Source organism: Anser brachyrhynchus (assembly GCF_964034855.1).
Source record: "Anser brachyrhynchus genome assembly, chromosome: 3".
NCBI lineage: Eukaryota > Metazoa > Chordata > Aves > Anseriformes > Anatidae > Anser > Anser brachyrhynchus.
In genome coordinates, this window is record NC_137696.1 from 52,679,645 (window position 1) to 52,704,186 (window position 24,542).

The 24,542-nt window shown below is 39.0% G+C and overlaps 1 protein-coding gene across 1 annotated transcript in view; it reads right to left on the reverse strand.

The window, feature by feature from the left end:
- Positions 1-5,364: 5,364 nt before the first annotated feature.
- The window catches only part of PACRG (parkin coregulated), a 220,389-nt gene continuing 201,211 nt past the window's right edge, over positions 5,365-24,542 (reverse strand). Inside the window, exon 6 of the mRNA XM_080584799.1 lies at positions 5,365-5,835. Within this exon, the coding sequence (XP_080440925.1) occupies positions 5,675-5,835 (161 nt within the window). The 3' untranslated portion in view covers positions 5,365-5,674. The remainder of the gene's footprint in view (positions 5,836-24,542) is intronic.

Sequence of the window (24,542 nt, forward strand, 5' to 3'; positions counted from 1 at the left end):
TCCCAGCCACACAAAATTCCCAGGATGGACAAATGGTGGCCCAGGGAAGCTGGGTTTGGTGTGCACAGCCACAAGTCCCCAAGAAGCAGGAGAAATGCAGCCTTACATCCCATGCGCCAGACGAGCTCTCTGCCATTTGCTTTCTCTCCTGCCCCCACCCTCAGCAGCACAGCTATTTTTCTCCCAGTGCACTGCAGCATTACTCAAGAGGAAAAAGGAGGAAGATTTATTCCAGAAATGTTTTGCCTCAGCTACCACCAAGGGAGTGCTCTGGGATGAAGCAGATGCAACTTCCCCAAAATTCACATTTTCCCAAAATGTGAACTGTAAAGGAAGAGCGTTTGCTGGAATAACCATTCCCTGATGGCTCCATCATCAGCTGCCCCTCTGCCCGCTCCGCTCACACAGCTTCTCCATCAGCACCACAGGGACACAGGAGGAGCAGGAAGCATGAGCTCTCACAAATGAAGTAATGGGACTAATGCACGAGATGGACATGGCAAGATGCAAGGAGACCACTCACGACTTCTAGATCTGGAGTTAGGCAAGTAGTAGTGCTTTTAGGCAATTGTTCCATTGGGGAGGGCTTAGAAATTCACCCAGAAAACAGAAATTGGAAGCTGATAGAGCTGGATGGACCACACATTTCAAGGCAGGCCACTCCCAGTTAAGGCAACAGTGTGCAACAGAAGGTGGCTGCTCTATGGTGGACATAAATTTCCTCTGGGCCTCCGCATCCAACACTATGTTGTACACTTTGGGATAAGACATGATACTTTGTAGAGTTTTTTTTTTTTTTTTTGATCTCTGCACCTCTATCCGAAGGCAATATGATTTTATGCAAGGCTACTGTGGTCCCACAGACGGGACAGAGCTACACTGTTTATGGATGCTAGTAGTGTCAACACTCACAACTGTACGTGAGCACACTGTATGCCACCACAAGCACCAGTACATTTATCTGCACTCACATTAAATACAGTGCATCAGTTCACCTCTACCAAGTTGCATATTAGACAGCCAGAGAGGTGGAAGAGGTGCAGAAATGAGACCCCAAACCAGTACATTCCCACCATACCGCAGAGTAGGCTGAGGCAGCAGGTTGGCTCGCTCCTGCTTCTCTTCTGCCCTCCAGCCTTTGCAGAGCTGGAGCTCTGGTTCCCATTTCATCCCACACCAGCCAGGCCAGGGGACGCCACAGTGGCAGAGCCTCTCAGGCTCCTGCACACATGGGCCAGGGCAGCCGGCAGGGTGCAGTCCCAAGAACCTCCTGGCCACGGGCAGACCACCATGTGCATCCTCCCCTGGGACAGTGCTGGCTCCTCTGTAGCTTCTGTCCCATGCGGGTGTCTGTTCACAGTCCCTCCCCTCCGCCCCTCCCCGTGGAGCCAGGCCTGCACACACTGCGGCCGGGTGGCCAAGGCCCGGTGCTCCTGCCCTCAGGAGGGGGAGGCTCGCAGCAGGGACCCCTGGGACTGCACAGGCCATGGCCACGTTGGCAAGAGCAAGCACAGCCGGGGTTTGCCTGGCACAGACGCTCCCCTCCCCTTCCCTCGTGTGCCAGAAGGATCGTGGGGCTGGGGCAAGGAACATCTCGTCCTGCCAGGGCATGAGCCATCCTCCCCCGGTCTCCAGGAGGCACAAAGAGACCTCGAGCAGTCTCAGGCAGACAGGCTTTGTGCTGAGTTCCTGCAAGCATCGCTGCTTTTATTTAAAGCAAAAAACACAGGATGTTACAGATGAGTGGAGAAACGCCGACCGCCCCGCTGCCTGCAGAGCCCCTCAGACTGGAGAATGTTTTTCTGGAAGTCGGAGGGTCTCCAGACAGGATTAGGAAAGCACACAGTGTCTGCTTTAGCTTTCTTTTCTCCTTTTGGGCCCAGCTTGGCTGCGGCTACGCCTCACCCCTGCAAGGCCTCCTCAGGAGCCCCCGCAAGGCAAGTGGCCAGGCTCTGATGCCCTGCCACCGGCGTGGGCTTGGCCAGTCCCCAGCAGCCCAGCGTGGCCCTGGCTGGGCCTGTGGCAGGGCACTGGAGCCCCCAAATCGTGCTCAGCTTGAGGCAGTCAAGCTGCAGCCACCAGCAACTTGCGCCACCACTGCTTCATGGTGCCCACAAGATGCCAGCTTCCCAAGCATATGACACCTGATAAAGAGTTCCCTTACTCTGCTTTGGGGAAGAATCTCCCCCCCCCCCCCCCCTTTATCCCTGTATTGAGGATTAGCAAAGAGAAAGAAAGGCACAGCTAGATTTTATTTTATTTAAATGTAAGCTTGTGCTTTTTATTCTTCCAGCTAAAAAACCACCAGCCAGCCTGAAGCACCTAACATGTTTATCAAGATAAACTGAATCCACCTCAGACACTGGCTTCAGAAAACTAGCCAATAACTTATTTATCTGTCCACAGGGTCCTTTCCCAATGTCACTTACCTTGCGGTGGCAGAAGAGCTAGAAAGTAACAGGAGACCTCATATTAAGGCACAGGCCACTTCTAGTCTACATGGCTTTAATGGAGCTACGCTTAATTTATACTCCCTGAAAAACCTGGCCCAAGGTGCCTTTTAATTGATCACAATTAGAAACTCATGATTGACTGCCCACAGTATTGGTGACCACAATGACATGGTCTGGGGGAGAGGCAGTTACTATTTTGAAACTACAGTTCCATTTTTTGAGCATAGCAAAATAGCTCGGCAGTGTATTGAATGACATAATATTACTCATATGCTTAAGCACCTGGGTCCTTGATCTTGTGCTTTATAAAGTGCTTTGAGCTGTGCTGTAATTGCCTATAAATATGCTGCTGATCATGCTTAAAGGGACACTGGCAAGGTTGGCAGGCATACAGTTTGACTTCATAAGATGACATCCTAAAATAGTTTTATTTTCAGTCTTTCTAAATTACTGGACTGCACTTTTTATCAAGCTTCTTTTTATCAGTCCAGCTCCTATGATTAACGATGTTACCCTCTTGAGCATGCAAGTAAAAACACTTAGCTGTAAAACTTTTCCCTTGATGTGAATGGGGACGACCTCTCTTGCCCTTACGGTTTGCAGTAAGGTCACCCCGTGTTGAAGCAACCTCTTGCGAAAGACATCTTCAAACAGAGAACAGGGCTGCAGGGATCAGGTCTGGGCAAGCCTGGAGCTGCACAAGGTGTCCATTTTCCAGTGTCTAGCCTGTGTTTGTCAGTCATTAGTCTTGTCCTAGCCGAGCTGAAGGGGAGGGGATGCAAAAATTGCAACGAAGAGCCAGGGAACAGAGTTCGAAGTTGGCGATGCGGCTTCAGCTTCACCAGCTCCTCAGCAGTGCTGCCGCGATGCAAAGGGTGGTGGGATGGGGAAGCCGCAGGGATGAGAGCCCTGTCCCCTGCTGTCACCTCTGCGAGTGGCTCTGTGGTGGGAGCCCAGTGGGGTGGGAGCTGCAGCTGGCTGCTGAGAGGCTTTTTGATCTCGGGCACAAGTGTGGGGCTGGGCTTTCTCGTCAGGACAGAACATAAATAGCTAATAAATGAAAGGTGACCTGAGATTTTTCATTTTATGAAGGGCCTGATTTGTTTCAGAGCTGAGTAACTCAGCTCCCTTCATGCAGCAGTCCTCCAGCACGCTGTGTGCTCATGGTGGAAACATGCATGTCCCCATAGCCAAACCCACCGGTGCCACTAACGTGGGAGCAGGGGACGGTGCCCAGGGCAGGCAGGGGCTGCTGTTTAAGCAGAGGGAGAAACTGTAAGTGAAGGCTGTGTTGCTGGTGCCAGGGTGGATATGTAGAAGGGCATGTTTGGAAGAGAAGATGTGCTCAGCCTCCCTGATGTATCCTGCTAGACTCTGCTCTGCGAGTTTTGAAGACGAAGCTGTTGATTTTCCCAAGACACAGGCCTGCAGCCAGGCTTCACATTCCTTTCTGCCAGGGAGGTGAAAGATTTACAGACGCTCTGGATGCGAGGCAGCACATTTGCTGTGCTCGTCCATCACAGGTGTGCGTTAGTCACAGGACAGGCGCTGCCTGAACTCTAGGGACCGGAGAGAAACCCTGGCAATGTGTGAAAGAAAATTCAGAAGTAACTGAAAAACAAACAGAAAAGGAAGGTCTCCGGAGCCTGGGAAGCAGGCGCACCTGCAGCAGTCATGCTTGAAACTAGGGCTGGGGAGCGCTGGTGGCCAGTGTCATCCCTCAGTGCAGCAACTCCTCTTCCTCCCAACTTGTTCTTCAGTTACAGGAAAAAGTAAAAGAAAAAAGAAAAATGTCTCAGGCTGAAGAGCCTACAGATCAGACATAGGAAAAGCTAATGCCAGCCTAATGTCAGACCCAGCACAGCATTTCAGGGGTCAGGAAGGTGCACCCACAGCAAGGGAACAGGGCGGCACAGGAGCCGTGCCTCTCGCACAAGCTGTCCTTGTCGTGTGCGCACGCGGAGGCAGGAGAGCACTCGGAGGAAGCCTTATGCTTCTAACAAAAAGAATGTATTTTGAGTCCTACTAATTACAGAGAAATACTTGAAAGTGCAACTTGGATATATTTTAAGAGCTTCCAGAAATGAGAATAAACACAAAATGAGCCCAAAGTCTGTACTTCTATAACCTCAGGCTTTTTAGACAAAGTTTGTATCTCCTGATTTGTTTTGAGCTGACCTGATAATTTTAAATGATTGTCCTTGAGAACTGTAAAACTTGCTTTATTTTTTCTAGGTTTATTCCACAGAAATGCTTACAAAGCAATAAAGCCAATCATAAAGCTACAATTATGTCAATTCCGTGTTGTGGGTATGCAGGGAGAAACTAACTGAGAAGGAATTCTAGGGGATTACTGTAACCATAGTTATACTGTTTATACTTATATACTATAGTAATAACAGAAATGCAACAGCAACTGTGCAGCTACAGAAAATATCCAGCACCCTTTAAAATATATGTATATATACTGTATTTACCTAGATTAACAGGGACCTTAGGAACTGACATATTATGTATACTCCATCTTCTGTCTGATTTATTCAAGTTCTATCTGATCATGTTTTTTTTCCCATCAAAACTGTGGTCGTGCCTGATGTTCACTGACAGGAACCCAAGGTCCAGAGCAAGGTAAACACCTGGAAGCTTAGACCATGAGTGTGTAAGGGACATTAATTTTCTGACAGAGGTTTATAATGGACCACATATATTTTCCCACTATAATTGGTATATACATTCAACAGTTTTATTGTATGTTGGTGCACATTATTCGGCACAGCTGCTAGAGAGACATTGCTGAACTGGTGTTTCTCTTCCATGACAAACACCTATTAAGCAGTCAGCATAAACTCTTCTTGTTACAGCCTCTGACATCACCCTCAGGGCAAGCGGACACAGAACAGCAATTGCTGAATTGCGTATGAAAATTATAGTTTTATTGTCTATACAACTGAAGGTTTAACTCTGATTCCTGCTCGAGTCAGCTCTGTTATAAAGAAGCAATTCTTTCACGGAACAAACAAGCACAGTACACCATTGTAATCAAAGGAACAGGCACTATTTATGTATTGGAAAGACTTGTTCACAATAGTGCTAACACTCTAATGCCCCAGAAGCCACTATTTTAGCAGCTGTAGAGAAAAAAAGCATGACTAACAAGATGCCACACAGAGTCAGACACAGTTTTTTTAGAACACAAATGGAATCATCCCATTTGATACAGCTCAGTTTAATATGCACGACTGGTAAGTAGGGATCATGTATTTAATGTTTATATAAGCAGTTTCTCCACCGCAGCGTTCAAAGGCTTCCAGTGTCTCTTGAATCAGATCTCCAATATTTTCACGCTTCTGCTGGCTGTAGTCTATCCCATCGCCTGAATTAACTGTTTAATAAAACAAAAAGAAAAAAATATATATATTAAATTTGGTGGTACACTTTGAAATAATGACATAGAAAATTGGAATTGCTCATCAGTCACTGTCCCTCTATTAGAAATTTTGCTCTGTGACACAAAACAGCTGAATTTGAAAACAGGATGTTTTTGGTTTCTCTTTAAGGCTCCGTCAGGCTCCCCCTTCGTATGCCTTCAAAAGCTGTTCATGTATGCATTGCTTTAGTATCTAAGTAAAAATCCAAAGAAAACACGTGCTATTATAAGATATGGATAGACTCTCTGTTACAGAGTTAATCTCTTAAGACCATTACTACTTTATTTCGTAACATTGCTTATTTAGGACAAAATTCTACTGCCAGACGCATAAATGCTTATCTACAGAATGTGACTTAGGCTAGACTTGTTATGCTTTGAAATCTTCAATAGCTATTGCTTTGGGATTGTTCCATGTTAGACATCATATTCACAGACTTATGTCGTTTCTGGTTGAGGGGATGTCATTTGGCCTAAAAGAGATATTTGGAGTATAACATGGCACTCATTCAATTTCTGCTCCCTGAAAAATGTGTAAAATTAAGTCAGTGTCAAAAGGACAAATTATTGCTGCCCCTACACGCTGTAACATTCACTCCTGCTTTCTCTAATATGGATTAGCTAGGGTGGCACACACTCACACACACAGAGCATAATCATTCAAAAAAATTCACAGTGTAAATAACTGTGAGAACACAAAATACACAAGTAGGAAATAAATCCACCTGCAACGATGCGAAGACATTTAAAAGAGGAAAATATGTTCCATTTTGTTTAAAAACAGTATACTGAAAACTGCCTTAATATGGGTATATTTTAAGACATATCAAAAATAATTTGGTAAGAGCATAATGTACGCTGACCAGGTGCAGTGCAGTGGCCAGGCGGAGCGGCCGTTGCACCGCCGTGGGGAGTCCACATGCAGTCAGTCAGTGGTCTTGCTCCAGGCTGTGGTGGCAATGTGCCCATGTCACACATTTAACATCTCAAATAACGCTGCTTACTTATTACAGTCTCAGCCAGCCGGCTAAGGACACATTTGTCATGACAACGCAACCAACTTTTTGTGTAGTGCCTGCCTTTCACATCAGAAATGCAGTGCCCACAAGGGTGAGGGTAGGTTTTGCTCCCGGTGCTGCCTCCACATCACAAGTCCTGTGGGGTGTAGACATACAGCTGCACCCCACCCTTACGTCCTTTCCTTGATCTAAGCCCAAAGATATGAATTTTAAGCTTGCGACCCTTTACCACTAAACCTGAAGAACAGTGCTCTTGAAGAAAAAGACAAACACTGAGGTAAAAATTGCCTTTTTCCTGAATATCCATGTAATATATCTGATTGCATTCCAAGTCAATTATGTATATAAATTTTTTTTGAATGTTTACACAAATGCAGATGTCACATACAAGAACTGGGCTTCAGAGTAGACAGGCATTAAATGCTTTGCGATGATTACTCCTAAAGACACAAACACTTTCCTATAAATTAACTGTTTATTTCATGGGTGTGAGAATACAGGGTTGTGATATCAACATTGACTACAATGAATTGACTGTAATGTTAGAAATAATAGATTCTGAGAGTGCATAGAAAACAAGAGCTATTAAATAAAATGGGATTAGCTTATACAAAATACATTATGCAAAAAGTAAAGCACATTAAAATTGAGTGCAATTTAGACTAGACATGGTTTGCTCTTGCAGAAGACACCTGAGATCAACTGTGCCTCCTCACCTGTGTGTGTTGCATGTGCACTGCCAGCACTCCCCAAAACACCTGGAGATGTTTCTGATTTCACCGGTTTGAGCAAAGGAAACCCTGAACCTTGACCCAAGTCTTGGCAAATACGTAAAGGAATTACTGACTTTCCAACCATTTGTCTATTATCTGTAATTTTAAGCCTACACACATGCTCTGTTAATGAGCTTACACAGCTTTCATCATTCTTTCAAAGAAGTAGTAAAAAAATCTACTCTCTGGAAGTAATGGTGATACAATGCATAATGGAGAACTAAGCAAGTTAGGAGGAGGCCAACAAGATGCAGTGATAATGCTGGTAGCAAAGGCATCTTCCAGAATCCCGTGTTGTAGTCTTTTTTATTAGAGCATAGTCTGTACAATAAATGGTGCCTTAGAAGCTTGATTAAAAGGTGCCCATAAGAACGAGGCAATGGTAAAGGAAATAGTCTGCAAGGGAAGACAATGTGTGATGTACAGACCTTCATTAACATTTTTTTCCTACAGACCATCTGTGCTACATGAAGGTTTGTATCCTCAAGGCAGCCATAATTCACATTAAGGTCATGACACAAGTTACAACCAACAATACCAGAAAGGTTGTGTCAGCACTGAGGTCACCTGGTAAGTACCAAAATAGCTATCCCATGCAGTTATAGGAATTAAAAAATCTTTCAGACAAAAAGATAATGATTAACCCAACAGGACAACATCCACTAAACGGATGAGTCAGAATGATCTGCTCAATGCACCTAAGGGTAAATATCTAGTCATAATAATGATGATTAGTTGGAAAAAATAGCTACTGAAGTGTAGCGATCTCGGCATGCCCTTCTCTGATTTGACTTCAATTCCAAGTTAGTTTGCATGAGGAGCCAACTTTGTCAGCCACAAAAATGTTGCATATGTAAAGTGTGAACATGGATCTGATTCAAGCTCTTTATGAAGTTGTCCTTTGTGAGGGAGAATAAATCAACATGAAAATGCGAGAAAGCACATTTGTCATATCTTGGTCTCAAAGTGAAATGTCTGGCAAATTCATCGTGCATCAAGAACTCTTTTCAGAGCAAATGTTGTTATTGCATTTAGAAGAAACTCACTGAAGCAGTGCTTGCAGATCTAGAGGATTACAATCAGGAAAATATTTCATTTTCCCTTTCTGGATCAAAAAGTTAGTTCCCAGTCTCCTAAATCCTGCACCAAGGGTTCCATGGCCCTGGAAAGCGAGGTGGAAGGCTCTGCACCTGTCAAGACCTGTGCTGGCTGATGAAACCAGCCAGCACACCAAGGCGAGCAGCGGCACTCCCTGCTCTGCCATAAGCACTCACGATGCCAGCCACTGTAGCCGAGGAAACCCTGCTCAGACCTGCAGGGACTGAACTCAGCATTTGGCAGGGAACGGAGGAGGATTTGAGTTGTGCCATAAAACGTGGTTTGCATTTGAGTCTAGACATGCTTCTATTTGTGATTCAGGACATTAAAGAAAATCTAGTGTTATATGTATTGCATTTCATTTCATTTTTAAAAAATGTACTATGGTAATACTACAAATTTAAAATTGTATTGCATTAAAGAAGGACAGGCAAGTTTTTCTCAAAGCATTAAGAGCTTCAGAGGGCAGTTTTTAAGTCCTAGGGTGGACAAGAAAAGAAAAGTTAAAGCCCAGGCAGACCTATTCCTACCTCTAGATATTTGTTAGCATCTGAAAGTGGCCTAGACATTCTTTCAGATTATTAGATTTCACTTCGAGGCAGGCCAGATCTCAAATAGGGTTTTCTCAAATAAGTCAAAGTACCTCTCTGTAAGTCACAGATTATAGATCTTGCTCCTGATGGTGGCTCTGTTTCATGGAAAGCACAGATTCAAACTGGAGTTTTTATTTATATACACCTATTGTATAGACATATTGAATACACCTATTGGTGTAGGAACATCGTAGATCTTGGGATATTGGAATTTCCCCAGATGCTAAATATCTGAGGAATGCCTAGTGTTGGAGCACAGAACAATACTTAAAAGAGATTTCTGAAGACACTGGGAAGAAAGCCCCATGTCCCCAGGTTAAACTATTTATTTATTTATTTATTTGTAATAAAATTGTAATTCAAAGGCCATTCCTTTATTCTTAACCAATGAACTTATAAATGCATATATACCCACAAAGATTTAAAATTGTCTTGGAACAAGAGGGTTTGTCTTGGAACAAGAGGCAGAAATTTTTGAACTACTATTAGTTAATAAATAATAGGGAGATGGATATGTTTGGTTGGCTGCTGTTTTGTTGTTGTTGGTGGTTTTTTTTTGGATACAAATCATTACAGCTACTAGGAAAGATAGGCATCATCCCTCCCGTTTTGAATCTTGAGAAACAGAGATACTGAAAGGTAAAGTGACTTGCTCCAAGTCATGGAAAATATTAGACACAAATCATGCATTCTAACTTTTTGTTATAGACAATGAAAGTACTACTAATGGTGAAATTTAACTATAGTAAAAACTACTTTTGAACTGCTACCTCAGTTCATCCTAGTCAAACCAACAGGCCATTTCATCAATTAAAATGATTACAGTAATCCAACATGCTAACCACTAACTGCATAAGACTTTTGCTTCAAAAAACAACAATGAAGGTATTGCAGTGTGCAGATGTATTACTCAGTATGGAAACACATTTCTACAAAAAAGCCTATCATAGAACAACATACAGTTAAGCAGTACAAACTAGCATTAAAATATTTTGTGCCAAATTTCAGGACTTTATCCCTTCCAGGAGCTGGCAACAAAACATAAATGAAAGCTCACTGACATGATATACTGATTGGCATGTGTGTATGTCAGGGTTCACATCTCATAACTTCACTGCTCAGGTAGAGTTCAGAGCTTAATAAATTTCTCAAAGTCCTCTTGTTAGGATTAGTTTAATTGCCATAAAAGATGTTGGCTTCCTGACTGGAGCGGAAAGTGAAAGCCCCGATGAGTCAGTGCAGCAGGAGGCAGGACTCCTTTGCACCACTCCTGCCACTCTGACTCATAGTTCTGCTTTGAAATTGCCAGCTCCAGGAAGGATGAGGTAGCTTGGTCTCCTTGCTCATTTAATTGCAAGTCTGTGAAAAGTTACAGGATGCCAAGAAACGGAGGGTCAGTGGCTAAGAAACAGAGGGTTCATTTCACTCAAGTAAAGGACGAGGCACACGGAGATTACGACTTTGAGTCATTACCAACCCAGACATAAAATTCTGTCTTCCATTCCCAAAGGCTCACGGCAACATGGACACCAATTTTAGATGTTTCTTAGGATGTGTCTAGATTATGTGCACACAGAAGCACAAACTGGCCTCACACAGGCTGGTCCCAAAGCTCAAACACTGGAAAGAAGAGACCATAGAGTAATTTAGGTTGGAACAAACCTTGGAGTCATCTGGTCCAAACACCCTGCTCAGAGTCAGCTCCATTTTCACAGTTAGATCAGGTTGCTCAGGGTCAGATACCTGAAGTTGCTCAGTGCACAGCAATCCTAGAACCAGAAATGGTGCAGAGGTCCTTGAGCTGGCAGGGCTCTTCACCAGCCATTTAAAATGTGATGAAGGGAAGTGTTCTTTAAATATTAAAACATATTTGGTGAAGGTGGATTTGCTGAAGTTGCTTCATGGGGAGAATTATTGTCTGTTTTGATACAAAGCAAAACCAAGCTTTTGGCATGGAAACAGACGCTATCCTGCTTATATAACATTGTTTTTGGAAGCTTAATCGTATACCAAAGAAAGAAGCACAGATTTGGATGAAAAATTAATAAAAATTTGTTAACACTCTTGATACTATGAAAACATCATTAAAAAAAACAACACAACAAAAAACACGTATCTTTCAAAACACTTTAAAACATTAAAGCTTGAAATACTAATAAACTTTAAGGAGGGCAAATCTTTGAATATGCACAAACCTGTTTTTTTGACACTATCAACATTTAGAGTTCTTTGTCTCTTGCTTTACTTGGCTCCCCATTCTATTTTTCATCACTAGTGCTGAATGTTTATCACTTCACAATGCTACAGTACTGCAAAGATTGCAGAAGAAAATTTCAATCCAAGGAGAAATCATGTACACTTGGAATTAAGAAAGGATACTAATATAGAGAACTTTCTGCTCATCGTAAGTTTTATAAAACAAAAACAAAAAACAACCAACAAAACATTTTATACATTTGATATAAATTTGCTGGGTATCGTCTGTCCAAATAAGATGCTTACAAGATTTTTAAAATTCTCATTAGAGGCATTGAATTTTAACATAAAATATAGATTCTTTCTACTGTTATCTTCCGTATGCAGCTAGCTTTTAGCTTATTTCATAAATTAACATTTATTTTAGAATGCAAGTGTTGTTACTGTAAATACTATTCAGAAAGTCAACAATTCAGTAAGAGGAAGCACTCAGATTGGAAAGGAAACATTCGACTGACTTACAATGTTTTACTAATGACGCAAGCCTACTGTAGATAGCTGTAACTACTTGTAGATTGCTGCAGTACAAAAAAAACCCCACACCATCAAAAGCAAAAAAAAAACAAACAAAAAAAATTTTAAAAAAATCCACCAAAAAACAACTGAAAATGAGCCAAGACAGCAGCTGTTATCACAGTTTTCCATTTCCAGGAAATGTTAGCAACATCAGATGTAATCCATTCTAAGTCCAGACTTTTTTTTTTAAAGTTGAACTAAAAAATGTAGAAATCACAGATTCTGTAACAAATGATATTAGCAAATACGTTTGACCAATGAGGTAAAAAAGAAGAAAAGATTATTGTACATTTTTCCTCTATAAGCATTTAAACTTCTCCAATGAATTTTGCCTTTGAAGTTTGTCTGTGTTTGTGCTAGTGATCAATATCAAACAAAGTAGTGTTAAATAATCTTAGATAAACAGCATGCACAACAGGGGAACTGAAACTGGAGTCTGAGATCTCTGTGGCCTTGGTACGCTGTTTACTGTTGCAAAATTAGGCCACAAATCATGCTTAAAGTGCAACAAGAGTTGCACCACTTATGTGAATCTGATGTTCTTCCAATCATATGTAAACTAGTACAAAGCAAATATTTTTTTTTAATGGAAAACATGTTTGTGAGTGCAAAATTTGCATAGCTTTGCTGCTCTGATGTGAAATACATCTGCTTGTCACACTAGCTTCTCATCCAACTATGGCACAATTAATGCAAAAGGAATTAAAACTATGGGAAATAAATGTGTGTTTATGTGTGTGTAATAAACATAATTTATTTTTAAAAGTAATTAAAAGTGACAAAGCTGAAAGTCCCAAAATGCTTTCAGGATCACTGATTTCAGTATAAAATGTAATGCTATAACAGCCAATTTTTATCGAGTTCATTCATACTTAAAATCATGATGCTTGACAACCTGTCCTCCTTCCGCTTTTCTTCCCCTCTTGGAATATTTTTATTTATGTAACCAAAATTATTTTATGTAACCAAAATTATTTTGAGGGAAAGTATTTTTATTTTTTCCTTACAGCAAAAAGCTCAGTAGTAATTCATTACTCTGTGTTAATAGACATTTTTGTACATCTGTGATATACTAATGGAATTTGTTGTATCTAAAAATGCTACTCAAAACTGTTATCATTTAAGGACCCCATTTGGTATAGCTGGCCCATCAAAAATTTAATTGCCAACTAAATGACCTCGATGACAGCTTTTGTAACCTTGTAATGGAATGGTGAGCTCTTTATTGCCACTGGAAAGCAACCATATAAAAATGGGTCACTATATTAAAAATTTCCCATCAGAATTATGGGAGCAAGCTGCTAGATATGCCTGAAGTTGCCAGTTTTCTAGTTTTCCTCTTCCCTAATTAAGTGAAATAAGCAAGAACCCAAAGTCAATTGGTGGTGTTTTAGCAGTGATTTGAGAAGGGACAAGGAGATGTAAGCTATGAATGACTGTGTAGATGGGTGAAGATTTATTTCATCGCTGTGGGACAAGGGCAGAATTTATTCAGTTTAAAGGACAGATAGCTCTGTAACTGGAAAGTAGTGATTTGTCCTGAAACCAGACAGAGAAAGTAATATCCCATAATCGGTAATCTGATTACTGTTTCTTTCTGTGATTTTCCAATTGGATCAATGCATATGACAAATAAAAAATAATGACCGTACCAAGACATGAATTTGCATATTTTAATGAACAACAGAAGGACATAAAATAAATTCTTATGAAAACTAGTTGACAGCTATTTATTTTTCATTAAGAAAAGCTTACATTTGAATTTATAAAGCTTTTCAAACAAACAAAAAAAAGTAATTTTTTGATACAACTAAAATGTAATATATATATATATTTTATTCCTTACCTACAAGAATGCAAGGCAGATAAAAGAGAAGGAAAATCCTGTCCCCTAGGTGTGGTGTTTCTGCAGGTTCACAGCTTTTGACCCGTGAAAGCTGAAGCTTTTAGAAAGCAATATAAGAACTGCATATACATCATATACAGACTGCTTTTTAATTCTCTCAAAAAACTGTCTTATTTATGTTTTTCAAAATTTTCAATGCATTAAATGTGAAGAAAGATAAGTGAAGAGGGAGAACTATTTCATTAATGACTCTTAACTGGAAAGCACTCATCCTTCTTTACCTTACACATGTAACCTTGTGTTGCCTGACCTGTAATTCAAAAGGGTGCCAGGTATGAAGAAAGCAAATGGCCCAGCAGCATCCAGCACAATGAGCTGAATGCCTGAGATCTTCTTACATCACAGACAGATTTATAAGAAAAGCCATAATGCTTGGAGACATGAAGTTACATGCAAAAACAGCAAGTATCTAAAGTCATAGGGAACTTACTCCTGTTGTACAGCAGTTCAGTCTTGTAAAGTGATGCTTAAGGAGACTGTATCCTGATATGCCAACAAGGCACTCCTGTATCCTGGGGCACACAGTCAGGTGAGGACACGCTACCACTATCAGCCTACAGCTGAACAGAAAGAAAACAGCAGACAGCTGTCCCAAACAATCTTTGCATCTTGTTGTGTCTTTTTGAATTATGAAGTAGTAATCTGAAGAAGAGCAACTTGAGGAATGTGGGGTATGAAAGCTCTCCTGTATAGCTTGCTGCATTCTTTCCATCTTGTTCTGAGCAAAGCTTCTTTTGAAAATGTTATTTTAAATATTGGCACTTAGATATCTTCCTTTAAAGAACTCTTCAGCACTTTTTACTGATGTTAAATGACATCATTATCATTTGATAATTTCTCTGGATCATATATTTCTCTGAACATGTGTTTCTCCTGAGATAAATCAATGACAGGAAGGTTGTTTGCTGGCATGCTGTGAAACTACATAACCTGTCTTGATAATTGCTAAAAGTCAACTATCACAGGTACAACTGCTTATTGTCCAGCTTGCTATCAGAACGGCAGGGACTCGAATAGTGATGCATGCTGATACTGCGAGCTCCCGAACTGCCTGACATTTTCATTCATCCGAGAACCACTTTGCTCAATTTCAAGAAACTGAAGGAAGCTGAACTGCAATAGCAGTTAACAGGAAAAAATGCCATTGATAACATCAGTGGGTTTCTAGAAAGACAGAAGTTACTTACACGTGTTTTTTCCAGTAACCTGTCCCACTACTAAGACCACCTACTGAGATTTGGGACAGATGCACTCTTGCAATAGACAGAAAGAGTCTTTTTTTGCCCTCTTATGCAACTTCCATAAGATTACTCCCTTTACTATCAGTATAGAATCACTTACTACACCATTTATGTAATAGGTATCATAGCTTCCAGACTGTGTTTTTAAAATCTAATCCTATTTTTTCCACAAAGTGATTGCAGTGTAAAGTTATTAAAATACAAGCATTTTTATGATGCCTAAATAAAATTGTTCATAATAAAGAAAAAACTGCAAACAGCAGGTGTGTGTAAAAACAATAGGATGGGAAATAGCTAGTGTTTTTTTTTTTTTTAGATAAAATTATTATTCATATATATTACAATATTTTAACAGGAAATTATTTTTAATATATAAGTATATGCTTTTCTTTTACTAAGTTTTATTATTCTTGTTCATTATTTTAAGAAAATTGTGTTGTTCCAATAAAACTTGTTAATGCAGAACCTTTTCCCCTTTCCATACAGTATTTTTCTGAAAAAATAAAAAGGAATCATAAGTCGTACCTAGAGGAGAAAGAATTAAGACTGTTTTTCTGATTTACAGTGTCCATGATAAAAATTTACTGCTGGCATGTATGAGTATACGGAAAAAAAATGCTGCTATTTCTTATATTGCTTACACACAAATAATTACAATTATCCATAAGCACATAATCTCTTAAGCCTATACTTGATTTTCCACATTTACTGAAATAGACCTTGAAACTTATCTATTCTGGGACTAGGCATGGAAGTAAAAATGTCTTTTCTGTGTGCAAACAGGATACATGACATGCTCAGCAGGGTAAGTTCCACCTCCGTTCACACTGGTAATACCTTTCTTATATCTTATATGTGTGCCTTTGTGTACAAAACATCCAGCTGCTAACAATGCAGCACTTCTAGCTCAGTTTGTGACACATTTTAAAATACATTCACTTCACTACAGAAGCAGTGAACCTGACCAACAATAAGGATTGATAAAGAATCTTTGCCTCTCAGCCGAATTAATATTTTGCTCTCTTTGTCCTAAACTGCTGCAAAAATCATATATCTATAAGCTGATGGAGGTGTACTAGTCACAGTAAGTTCATCTCCCTTGCATTGGTCATTTGGGGGTTTACACTGTCATGCTGCTGTGCCAGCGCCTTAAGGCCAAGGATCGGATATTTTGTAATTTGTTAATATCCAGCTAATCCTGGCATAATAAGGAAAATATGACCATTTACATTCTCCAATATGCAGGTAAAGCATGCTACATTTTGCAATTGCAATCTTTTTTTTTTTTTTTTTTTTTCATCATTCACTTATCTTACAGCCCTTCTATCCCTGGTCCCAGACAAGCCTGCATCTGTTCAAATTCAAAAGGAAAACAGCTCATACACACAAACGCGTCAGGACAGGGAGGAAGAGACAAAAGAAGCAGTCAGTGATATGGCTGAATGCTCTTGGTCAACTCAGGCTAGCCTAGAGGTTTCTTACAGCCAAGAAAACAGGTAAATAGCACTGCAGAGCACAATATGCTTTTATTGAGTATTTGCCGGCTTGCATTCTCATGTATTCCAATGAAGAACAAGAGCAAAAAGCTGTCAAGGAAAATCTTCCCTGGTTACTGAAATATGCTGTTTTGCACATGGATGATCTGAGAGTAATACTCACACTTACATTATAACTAGCTTTAATGAAATGGTCATTGCTATGAAAGAAAGTCACGAGGTTTTTTGTTTTGTTTTAAATAAATTTGGGACACATTGAAAAGATAACCTGGAATACAGCTTGACTAATATCTAAGTGAGAGATACTTCACGAGTAATATTATCTCACAATTTTCCTGGAATGCTTATTGCTTTGTGGATAGGGTCATCCTTCAGAGGAAAGAGAAAAGTAACACCTCACAAAATTCCTTTATCACCTTTCTCCAGCAGGTCACAGATAGCTGTTCCACCTCCTACACTGCCTAATGCTAATGGTTGCAGTGAGTATAAAGGTCTCTGATGCAACTCTGCAGCTGCAGTGCTGAACTGGTGCCCATGGAAGCTCTGGCTCAGGAGTAACAGAAAATGCTGCTTCAGAAAAGTATTATTGAGCATTTTTGGATAACAGCAGCTAATGCAGAATGATGACTTTTGAAGGAAAATATGGAATGTTATTTTAAGGGAAAGGAATCACCTATACTAGTCTATAAATTAATGTCAGCAACATTCTTGAGGAGTCACGAAGAAATTTCATCACTGAATGGTGATATCTGGAATGTGCTTCCTGAATTATTTGTCCTAGCACAGATAAAGTTTATTGGGCACTTGACTGATAAGTAAAATAGACAATTCTTGCCCGAAGGACAAGAATGTGAACATGGGAGGAATACAAGACAAAGAAAAACACAGGCTGAAAAAGAAGGAAAGGAAGCCAAGAACACTCATTTGGCTAATTAATTTTCTTAAGCATGCTCCAGAAAGGTTCCAATTTATATGAATACGTACATTATGGATTAGCACAGTTATTCCATAGTGTAAGTTATTCCACAGTGTAATTTCATGTATGTACTGATGGTTACCAGTTGGTATGTTATATCCGAGCCTATTGATTTTCCACTGTCATTTAGTAGCAAAACATGATGAAAAGTTATATAGGCTTATCTGCACTTCTGTAGCAGGCATCCAATATCTTTGCTTTACTGTTCTGAGCAAGAATCTCACCTACTTATAAGTATATTTTGGGAAATGATTAGAAGTGAAGGCCAACCTTATTGATGTAAGAATAGGGATCCTACAGAATGTATGCTATCAGCATAAGTATTCTCTGTTTTAAGACGGAGGAGGTGGACTGAAGCTGTTGATTAGTATATGAGAAGAGAGGTACCAGTAACCTGCAAGTGTTTTAGACCTCTCTTTTTCTATTTTCTTCCTTACTTTTAATTATATGGATCAAAAAAAAGAGTCATCCAGACATCTCTTGCTGGTTTGGTAATATCCTCATTATAGAGAAGCATAAGCTTTCCTCTCTGCTTAATATCAAAAAATGCTGAAGAATCAATAAGTCATTTTAGGCTTATTTGTTATCAGATCTAGTGCCTCAGCCATCTGCCTCAACAGCTCCCCAAACTGCTGATAGTTGTCTGGCAGTGAGACTATAGCTACTGCCTCCAGATCCTCAGGAGTTGTTCAGAAAGGAAGGCTGGTATCAGTTTATTCACATATCCTCACTATTGTAGTATATCCATATCTAGCAGCAGGAGTTATGATTCTAGCTCTGTAGGGGAAGTGGTACTATAAGATAAGAACTCGGTTTTACAGGATAGGAACAATAATAACGCTCATAATTTTCAGCTAACAGACTGACTTGATTTCACATACGCATCGAAGACAACTGTGAGAACAGCCAGGCAGAATTAGAAACATAGTGAGGGAGACAACATCACAGCACAAATCTCTTATAAACAGAATTGACATTTCAGACCAAATCAAGTCTTTTGCAACACTTAGAATCTGTCATGTGAGCTCTGCAGGAGAATCAATAGGCTTGCGCTAGACTTACCTCACTGCATAAAGCAGGTGCTACGTTCCCAAAAGAGTGCCCAAGTGAGTAAAAGGCTGAGTGTGGAATCTCCCAGAGGCAGCCAGTGGGAAACAGCAAGCAGAACCAACTGTCTAAAATCTTGCTTTTCCCTCAAGACTCAGGTTTTTGCATCCATCCTGGAGCTACAGCCCAGAACTTTTCCTTAAGATATCTATCTTCCTGATAGATATCCATTCCTTTTCCTTCTGGGTGACACTGACTACTTTCTTTAAAGCAAGTTGTGCCTCAGGACAATAGTGATACCTGTTTCCCACAAATGCGTGTTCTTTCAGTGCTACGCCCTTTTACAATAATAATGTAAGTTTTCTACAAGTTCTACCAGCTGAAAGATAGTATAAGCTAAGGCCTGTTCTGACACCTTGTATGTGCTGTACACTTGCAATATGTAACAACTGAGTTGTGCCAATATTTCTCTCACTATGGGCACATATTTGGATCTCTCCCCTCTACCCAGATGCTTACTTTGTGAGAAACTCTACCACTTCTCCAGTCTGACTGAAACAAGACAGTTAAGTTAGAGTATTACAGGAGTTAAGGAGGTCAAAGACTTACAGCAAAGAATAATATTGTGCCCCCATAAGCCTTGTATTCTTAGGAAGGCAGGCAAAGAAAGATGGGTTAGGGCAGTAATGGCTGCTTTAGTTTTTATTTTATGAAAATCTAGTGGTGGAGGACCCCACTCAGGAAGCCGGAAACATATACAGCCCGTTCAGCCCGTGTGGTTTCAAATCTGAATCTTTCATGATCCAGGAGATTTCACCTAATTATCAAATTAGTTACTCACAGAGAGAGTCTCTTTTGACCTTTCTGCATATGAGTTAGCAATAAAGAAGCTGTAAGACAGACCTTTTGTTAGATGATGAACTCGTGCCAATGTTTTCGAACAGAGACACCCAAAGTTTAGCACCTGAATCCAATTTTAGGCAGCTACCTGAGCAGTCTGATCCTGAGCCCTTACCAGTTCCCAAATGAAGGCTGCAGTGAAACAGAACATCTGTACGTGAGGCTAGTTACTTAAATACAGATTTACATGAATACAGCTACAGTGCCAAGTTTTAAGTGTTTTGACTTGAACTAACTTCCTAACAGATGGTTATTCTGCATCTATCTTCATTTATTTATGGCTGTTTATGTTTGCACAGAAGTAATAACTGATCTAAAAGTGATACAAGCTTATTCCTTGTCTTTTTATTAATTTATATTGCAATAACACTTAAAGTTATGATTATAATGTGCAATCTAAAGAAATTACATAAGTATGGTCTCTCTGTATCATACTCATAAAAGAGCCCTCCAAATATTTAAGAAAAAATGATACAACTATAATGCAAAGTGAACAAAGATAAATTAGCATAATCTAATTTGTAACATTGCTCAAGCTTAAGCTATATATTAACAACAACAAAAACACAAGACAAAAATGAACAACAACAAAACAGACAAAAAAAATCCTAAAAAAAAAACTCCGAAAGAAAAGGAGAAAATAAAGAGAAAATACGTAAGTATATATATCAGAAGCTTCAGAAGATGAATTCAACAAAATTCATACAACATTTCTCAATAACATAAATCCCATGTGATATAAAATGCAGTTCTTGGTGTCATGAGCAGATATGTGTCTGATTCAGGAAACCATCGTGTAAGTGTATAAGTGATTACAAAATCAGGAGTAAAGTGTGTTTATTTATACCAAAACATTTCATAACTAAAGGAGAAGCAAGCAACCCAGACATCTACAAAGTATTAAGAAATGAAGGGCCTGATGCTGCTTTCAGCTATATTTATACCTCACCATGTAAATCAATGAGTTTCAGAACCATAAATGAGCGAGTTAGCTTCTGTATGTTCACCACACTGATCAATTAGCTTATTTGCAATATGAAAAGTACTAACTACATTGTTATCTCACAGTTTTTCTCACAGTACCAAAAGTGCAAGAAAATCACAGCCATCCATTATCCTTCTAACCGGAGAAGGCACATGTGACTATCAGACTTTGGCAATAAATACCATGAGAAAGAAAACTTTTCAGCTTTGAAGTTGTAGCTATTGATATGTAAGTTGTAATATCCAAGGAAAACAAACTTTGCTGTGTTCATTTCCTTACATTATTGCAACATGCATTTTTAATGCATCGCTTTACTACAACCACCTGAAGAAGATTCAGAAGATCATTACAGTTGCCACCATTTAGTATACACCTGTATGTGCACTGAAACACCACTTCATTTGTACTGAGAGATCAGATCTAGAAGGAAAGACAAAGAAATTTTCCCACTGAACAATAATGATCGTTTGTTTCCATAAGCCAAATAAATTTTTCAGGAAAGATTAACTCAAAAAATTATTGACGTAGAACAATTTTCATCGCATCAGCCGTAGAAATCCACTGGGGAAAACAGAAAGGAGAAACCCTTAGGCCACATTTTGTATGACCTAATTCTTTCAAGGGTACGTTTCTGCAAATTTTTAGGAAGTGACAATGCAAATGAACTACAGTTCCCGCTGTGATACTTTCATGGAATCTCTGCATGACCTCCAAACAGCATACTTTGCACCAAGACAACAAGTACATAGCTGTGTTGTATAGTTTAATTACTTTGGGATGTAAGCAAACAGAAAAACAATGATCACACATTCAGCAGAAGCTACACTTCTATAAATTTCGGGTACTCTAGTACTGAGATTCTCAATTTCCAGTCTATACACTGCTGCCAGTTAATGATTAGCCTACTACTATTTTGGTGAAATTGCACTCCAGTCAAGGGAAATGAAGTTTAAAAAAAAAAAAAGGAAAAAAAATAAACTAAAATTGTTAAAGTTTAATTAGAGCATCAGCTGGACTCAGCTGCGATGAGGTCATCTTTCTATTAAATGCAATACACTTAATTCACTAAGAGCAAGATCAAACTCTGTGATTTTATTTTCATGGGTGAAGTTTAATAGAAATGTGGATTAACTTTTTCCTCACATTGTTAAATTGTTTTTATATTACAGTAAAGCAGAATACAAACATTCTTCTCTCTGAGAGTATTTCTAGGTTTTCCCCTTTTACTTCCAGTAGGATTAGTGCCGTGCACTTTATTTTGAGGGAAACCTTGTTTCTTTAAGAAAGAAAAATATTCACTCTTTTGACTTTATCAGCATGGCTTTCAATGTCAGACAAACGTTTCTTATGAGATTTTAAATCATGCTGGCTTGTTTCTAAATGAGTAATTGCAGTTCATATGAGTGTGCAATTTAAGTTTTTCATTTAACAACTGAAAAGCACATTTTAGCTATAGCTGATAAAAACACGATAATTAAAAATAATGCTTTAAGAATGTCACAGGATTTTATCTCAAATAATAATATATATGCATAACCTGATATTAAACTCTGTATTTCTCCTGTAGAACATTTAAGTATCATTATATTTCATGTTTGACTCCCCTCACTACCCCTTCTTCTCACTCCCTCCACCCCCAATTATTAATGGGCATTCACAACAGCTTTACTAGCTATATATATTGCAATGTTTCTGGGTTCATGACAAATGAGCTCACACTTGGTACAAAAAGTATTGATAAAACCTGAGTGCCCATAAACATATATTGCACTGAAATATTACGTATTAAGCTTTTCATCCCTCCACCTATTATTTAATAAAGAAAGGTCAAAAATAATTTAGATAAGGCAGAATAGCATTTTAAATGAAAAAGGTCAGATGCAGATAATACACATTTTTCACTTTAAATTGTACACAAAGTTTATTTGCAGACCTTTGAAGTGGATGGGAAACTTGAGTGTTTACTCAGCTGGAACTTTAGGTATTTCATATATAATGCATACGTTCCCATAAATAGTCTAAATTGACTACTACAAGCATAGTGGGATGTTGTATGCACATCTCAAATGTTCCATAAAACAGATCAAAAATGTAATCTGGGCATCAATTGTTTAATGCTTCACAGTGACTATTCACCAGTAGGTACATTGATAAAATTTTGTATTTAATTTTCTAAGAGAACCATAACCTCGTATTCCTTAATTAGTCCATAAATACAAGGAAATATATAGGGAATACATATACTGTCTCTATATTTTTTTCCTTTTAATTCTGGATTTCCTCAAAAATTATTTTCATAATCGTCCTTAATGTACACTTCTATACTCACAGGAATATTTTCATTGAGGAAAAACTGTTAAAGTCCATGATCTTGGCTGTCAATAGTTCCATCATGCCATTTCTTCATCTCTAATGTGTGTAACATTCTCAGCTTTCACCTTACCCAATGTCTCACAGAAATCAGCTCTTAGGATAGAGCAGTTGTGCAAATTAAGATTTCATCAAGATAGAAAATGATACAAGTGAGAAGAGAATATTCTGTTGAATTTTGCTAAAGCTAAATCTCCCAGCCTATCACTTTACTCTGAGATATTCTCATGATAACCAGACCATCAAAGCAATCCATTTCTATTACTTGGCATTGTAGAGTGACTGAATAGTTTAAAATTTTGAAAAAGGCCTTTTTCCACCTGAGTGACTAGATGGCTGTATCCAAGCCTTCTGTATAATGATTAGGCCCCGGCTTGCTCATTGAAAACTGTTGGAATGAATTACTGAAATTCATATTTGACACAAGTACAACAAACTTTGATTATTGGTATCCTTTAAAATTGCTAAGCCAAAGGTGTGGTCTCCATCCTAAATGTCAAAGTCCTTTAAGAAATGTTTTACCCACACATTTCAGACTATATTTCTCCATGAGGAGACTGTTGTCCTCAGTTGCTCTCTTTTGCATTAATCATGATCTATCAATCTGAAAAACAAAGCTCATGGGAGCAGAATATAGGCTAATTCAATAAACAGAACAAAAGATTTCAGATTCCCTGTCAGAGGATATTAGATTGACCACAGCTCTCTGAGCTTTCTGAACAAAGCTGAAAATTCACTTCAAATTAGTATCCTCATAGCCACTATACAAAGCAGCTATGAAGAAGAAAATAGGACATGGATCAGGGTGGAAAAGGTGAGAGGTTAAGTGTAAATTAGATTGCTGAGCTATTGTGATTCTAATTAGTTTTTGGAAACTACTCAAATCCTATGATAGGTAACATTAAAATATTTATATGAGAAGGTGAGAAATACTTTGCTCTGCAGAAGTATTTAATGCTGGGAAATGTTTTAACAGAAAACAAGATAGCATTTTTTTTTTTTAATTTACATTTAAATAATCACGTTAAGTAATAAATGTTTTGTGGCTGTTATCATAATCACAATTGATTGCTTAGTTGCAATAGTTTCTAAAAAGAAAAATGGTTTAAAAGTTAAGAAAATGTGCTATTTAAAATGCATGTGTATAGTACCTTGTATTTGTAACAAGATATGGATCATAACTGTGTAATTGACTGGCATTCAATTAAAAAGCTTGAAATTAAGTAAAGATGCCTGTGTATTGAACTGTTGCATTTTAGTGCACTTCTGCTGGCAATTCAACAGATCACTCTTGAACTGTATCATCAAGGGTGTAGAATTGAAAGTTGAAGAGCAGAGTCTCTAATCAACACGCTTATCTGTCCTTCAGAGCTGTTATCGTGGGCAATGCACATTTTGTCTCCATCTTTTGAACTAAGCAGAGCATTAGAAAATATTAGAACAAAATTAGAAAAAAAAAGGAAAAAATACTTTTTTTTTTTTTCAG